Source organism: Argentina anserina, chromosome 5 (genome assembly GCF_933775445.1).
Source record: "Argentina anserina chromosome 5, drPotAnse1.1, whole genome shotgun sequence".
NCBI lineage: Eukaryota > Viridiplantae > Streptophyta > Magnoliopsida > Rosales > Rosaceae > Argentina > Argentina anserina.
In genome coordinates this window covers 2,342,688-2,348,177 of record NC_065876.1, presented here as the reverse complement: position 1 = coordinate 2,348,177, position 5,490 = coordinate 2,342,688, and the positions used below count along the sequence as shown (strand labels likewise).

The following is a 5,490-nucleotide window of genomic DNA, read 5'->3' as shown; positions in this document are numbered from 1 at the left end:
AGAAGTTGATGAATCTATTACTATAAATTAGCTTTGCTTCCCATTCCAATTAGATTGTAAAAATCAAAACATTTTTCCAAGTTTCAATTAGGCGAATAGTCCTAAGAGTGCAATGAAAGATGTTGGCTGCGTTGGAAGGTAGAATGATTGAGTAGAAGAGGAACTCGAGGGTAGCGACGTTGACCTCCGGCACCTCGGTGATTAGTGCGGCTGCAGTGCGCGATATGGATCCCCTAGTGGTGTACATGTAGCGGTTTGTGCTGGCATAAATATATAGTATATGGTAGATATGTTGAGTCTGAGGATAACCTCATGAGAGCTGGTAAGTTTTCCGTTTTCACTAAAAATAGACAGAGGTGAGTGCTTGCCTATCTCCGGAGATAATTACTTTAGTAGTCATGATGATTTCGCTTTTTTTTTCTTCTTATTCATGCTTGTTAATTCTATCTTGTATGCTTGTTGTGTTGCCCGGTACTGTATATTCAACCTGTAATCGATATAAAGAATACGTGCGTAATATTCCAAAATCACAAAATATATTATGAATGTTACGTACGGGGTATATGCCTGGCCCACTCTTATAGGCCCCAGGATCCACAAAAACAAACCAAAAGCCCAAGGCAGCAAAGGTGTCCACAAGTTTAACCATAAAGCATTACCGTTTTTACAATACATACGACTCCATGAAGGTCTTGAATAATGTCGATACGAAATCAATCAATACATGCATATACGTACGAACAGTTCAAAGCATAATTAATTACAGTTAATTGCATAGAACAAGTGCTTGGATTCAAAGATATGCAACACGTTGCATATCTAATCTAATATATATCTTATTCGACATGCACATCTGTGTATCGACAATCCAAAGTTGTCAAAGCATCCACCCAGGAATGAATCCATTCATAGTCTGGCCTGGATTTCCTGGATTCATCTGCTGATGATGATCTGAGCCCATTTGAGCGTATCTGCACAACCCAGTGAAACCAATACTTCCATTATGAATGATCAATTACTTACACATCCGATCCAATGTATGCAAGCTAATTTCAAAGATATATACCCGATTTGCATGGGGGAGTTGTTGTTTCCTGGCAGTGGCTGAAAGAAACATTGTGACTGGGGAGGAAGACGGTTGTTGTGCTGATGAATGTTCTGGCCATAGTTACCGTCCCATGCCAGACGAAGTGGTGCACCTTGCAGATTAGTTTCTTCCAGCTGTTGCATTGGTTAATCAGATTTATCAGAAAACCAAATCTTGATTCAACTACATAAACCGAATTAGAGAAGAAGCTTGATTGAAATACACATCATTTCGAATTTTCAATTATATGTATGTTACCTTCCTCCTCAAGGATTTGTTAGTTTCAACAAGCATTTGTTCCTGCTCAACATGCAATCAAACAACAATCATTACATAATAATGTATATGTTCAGATCGAGGCATTTACATCAACTATGGAAACAAGAAATTGCATCGATCTCTCAGATTACCACTTACCCTGTTTTGAAGATCAGAAAGCTCATCCAGCATAAACTGAGTCTGATCATTACACAGAAGAATGGAAAACACAACAACAGCAAGTTAGTTAATCAATGTACTTGAGGACAGCATCACAATCAGCTTCGATATTTGCAGAAGTTAGTGTAAAAGAAGGGTCAAGATTTTTTCCCCCTAAAAGAAGGGTCAAGATTTGTTAGGGTTACGTAGGCTACAAAGTGATATAATTTTCATAAAATTTGATAGTCCTTATATATCAGAGAGCATTGACTGGGATTTGATGTATAAGCCTCGATCAATACGTGAAATTAATTATGATAAATTGTTGTAGTTACCTTTGTTGACCTAATATGCTTCAGGGATGACTCTAGTTGATGCTCAAGCTGCTCGAGCTCCTTTGTGTTCAGTGGCCCCAAATCTTCCCCAAGAAGGTTTCTGCCCAATCGTGATTCAGGATAATCCATCAGTATTATAGTACGTACGTACATACAGGTCTCTAGTTTCTACCATGCGTGTTTCTTGAGTGATTATTGAAATTTAATGCTCTACTAATAAGTGATAACTGTGCGAGCCCTAGATATCCAGTATTACCTCTGAGATCGTTGGAGGACATCCACTCTTGCTTTAAGCTTCAAATATTCCTGGTAACTGTTCTGCTTGGAAAAAAAATGATACTGTAAAAGAATGATAACTAGTTTATTTAAATAGATTAGCAATCCATTAACAAGCATGCATCAAGACTATCAAGTACAACCAACGGATGAATTAACGAACTCAATTAGTTGTACATGCAATATTAAATTAGGTCACTGTATGAAGTCTTTGTACCTGAGTCTCGTTTGCAGGTTGATTGGTATCCAGGGCACCATAACTGCACCTTTGGTACTTTTCCAGTGTTTTCATCATGCTAAAAACAAGTTTCAAATATATTTATCAAACACAATAATCATTACTATTACACTATATAAACTGATTAATCTGCCATATGCAATTTCGGTATATGAGATAGAGGATTACGACAAAATATCATCACACATTATACTTCACAAAAACCTTATTAATACTACACTGGTGACGTCGTTGACTGCATAATTAGTGTTATATGATGGATTTCATGTAGAAAGATATTTCATCATAGTATAAAGTCAATTAAGGTCATTCACCATATTTGTTAAAAAGGGCAAATTAAGTCAGAATTAGTAGAAGTGTATAACAATCCTTGTTCATGGATTCTTCAACGGCATACAAAACGCACGCAATTAATATAGCCATTCATCTTTACAACAAATTAAGCTGAATGGGAAACACATTCATTAACAAAGATACTACTTTGATTCATTTAAAAAAGAATATTAGTGAACAATTGTATGTTCACTAATATTCTGAAGATATATTACACAAAACTAATGTGGTGTCGTGCTATAAACAATAAATTATTAGATTTATATATGGTTTTGGGATTGAATTCCAAATTAGAATCACCACTCTTACACCTGAAAATCTAATATATATCAGAATAGTTTTGGACATCTAACTTGAATTAGGCCTCTTCTTAGCAGCTTTTTACCAAGCTAAGTAAATTTCTTTCTGATCAATTCAAAAATTACCAAAATCTACATGATGATGATAAAGAAGGAGCAATTTTTCTCAAGTTGGGAGTTCTAATCTTTGGAAAGTGTATTGTTAATCAAATAATAATAAGTTTAGTTACATTTGACCCATATTCAGGCAAAAGCTTCATGTACGTTATGCAGCTTTAGAGGTAAAGAATGTAAAGAAACAGCCTTTAATTTTTCTTACTGAAAAAAAAACACTAATTTAATTGCAACCAGAAGTACAGCATGCAGAAAAATTACTCATCAAATATAAAATCACCTGGCACCGAATCATAACAGTGAACCAGTTATTTGTCCTTAGTCTGGGAAATGACAAATTCACTGGAATTTTAAGTTAAAGTTAAACAGATCAAAGAAAAGGCCATTTGCCCTGGATTACTGAAAGTTTCAACGATCTTGTTCAGTTTCAATTTTCAAATTAAGAAATAAAAAGAATTTTTATTGAGAAATTTAGAAAATAACTATAAAAGAAGGGAAGATCGAGTATAATATGTAGGTATGCTAAACTCATATATATGCTATTAGTAGAAAGAATTCAAAAATTAGAATCTTCTGTAAATTAGAAATCAATTTAGGTCATTTCTTGGCGTGTCTAATAACATCTCCAAAAGTACAATCCAGTTCAGAAAACCCATACCCATGTCTTTATTTATGAGATGATCTAGTCTTTACTCTTTAGGACTAATTTCTATGCCTAGATTCAAACATCAAGTTTACAAAATTTATAAATATATTTATGTAGGAAAAACAGTTATTTATTACTGAAATCTCCAGTATATATAATTAAAAAAAAGTTTCAGAAATGATATCAGAGCCTATACTTGGCTTTTACTAAAGAAAATATGCCAGATCTTCGATTAACTGATCGAGCTTCTACTTAGCTTGTACTAATATACAAAAACTTTCTTTTTCCTCATCAGTAGCGGATCAAAGAAGCCTTAATTAATGATTCAAGAAGAAGAAGACGAAGAAGAAAACATTAAGAAAAAGGGAGAAGAAAAACAGATCGAACTCGATCTTGCTTTAAAAAGTTCTTACCACAAGAACACAGCAACGGTATAAACACAAACCGCATAGATGTCGCATCCCTTAAATCTTAAGCTTTCGTATGCATCACTAAAATTGAAAACTTCCCACACATACACACACATAAGGATAATCAGTATACATATGTGCTGATATATATACCTTATGCTGCTGCAGAACTCATACAGCTTTCCACGCCCTGAGAAAATAATGAGGGCAACCTCAGCATCACAGAGAACTGAGAGCTCATAAGCTTTCTTGAGCAGGCCATTTCTTCTCTTGGCAAAAGTGACTTGCCTGTTGATTTTATTCTCTATTCTCTTGAGCTCAACTCTCCCTCTCCCCATTTTCCAAAACTTAAAACCCAACCACCCTTTTCTGATCTATCTATCTATCTTTCTCTACCTTCCCCTAGTCTTGTTTAGATCAGAGGTAGACAAACCTCTCTGAGACGAAAGCTCTGTGTTTTAGGGTACCAAAAGGGGTAAAAGGATAAGTGCAATATGAAGGAAATGGGAAAACCCTTAAAAATAAAAAGGAATGGTATTCAAGCTTTGCCTTTATTGCCTACCTCCTCCACAGCCCTGAGGTACTACACTGTACTGGACTGTAGAAGACATGTATGATTTTGTAGACAATCTAGTGAATGATTCCATTCTCAGGTTTTTTCCTTGTTTCACTTTCTATGGTCCAGGGTTTTCCACTGTATCTCCCATTTATATACGTCAGATTTTTTAGGTCTTCTTCTTTTTCACTTGGGTTCTCTCACTTCTCTGCTTATGTGTATTGATCTACAGTGTGATCTAGTCAATTTTAAACATTTATTTTTAGTAAAATTAGCAGTACCTTGAAATGTCTAGGTTACCTTGTAATGCCTAGCGGACGTCGAAGAACAACCTTAGCAGGTAGATTTTTTCGGTTAAATACGTGTCGACTTGTGGATATCGGGCACTTAATTTATGTCAGATTCAGAAATATGCTGGTTTTCCTTTCTCACATCTCCACTACTATAACATAATTAACCCTGTCACTCTATCAGTCCAGAAGAAAAGGAAAACTTAACTAGATTACCCTGAAGAGTAATAGATGGTACTCGATCTTTATAACAAAGAACTTTATGAATGTTGATAACTATAGTTACATTAAAAGATGGTTAACTAAGGCTTGCGACCAACCATATATGTCCCCCTTAGTTACGTTACAGGATGGGGTTGTAAATCGTAATGACTTGTTGGTTGTACGAGCCCCGACGGGTTAGACGGTTAGTTGTCAATCCTAAATAAGAAAAATTAGAATGCTACAATCAATTTGGGGAAAGGGCATCGAACGAAAACGAGACAACAG

The 5,490-nt window shown here is 35.3% G+C and overlaps 1 protein-coding gene across 1 annotated transcript; it reads right to left on the bottom strand.

Moving 5' to 3' along the window:
* Positions 1 to 877: 877 nt before the first annotated feature.
* On the bottom strand, positions 878 to 4,493 carry LOC126793514 (agamous-like MADS-box protein MADS2). The gene is made up of 8 exons (XM_050520060.1): positions 4,309 to 4,493; positions 2,333 to 2,411; positions 2,096 to 2,157; positions 1,840 to 1,939; positions 1,505 to 1,546; positions 1,346 to 1,387; positions 1,067 to 1,221; positions 878 to 971 (listed from the first exon to the last, which is right to left on the bottom strand). The coding sequence occupies exons 1-8, from the start codon at positions 4,491 to 4,493 to the stop codon at positions 878 to 880; spliced, it is 759 nt and encodes a 252-aa protein (XP_050376017.1).
* Positions 4,494 to 5,490: the final 997 nt, after the last annotated feature.

Bases quoted from the DNA above. Each gene is read 5' to 3' on its own strand.
- LOC126793514 (XM_050520060.1), bottom strand. From the start codon at position 4,493: ATGGGGAGAGGGAGAGTTGAGCTCAAGAGAATAGAGAATAAAATCAAC. The intron at 2,158-2,332 runs GTACAAAGACTT...TTTTCCAAGCAG, and splicing joins AACCTGCAAACGAGACTCAG to AACAGTTACCAGGAATATTT. The intron at 972-1,066 runs GTATATATCTTT...TGGGTTGTGCAG, and splicing joins AACTCCCCCATGCAAATCGG to ATACGCTCAAATGGGCTCAG.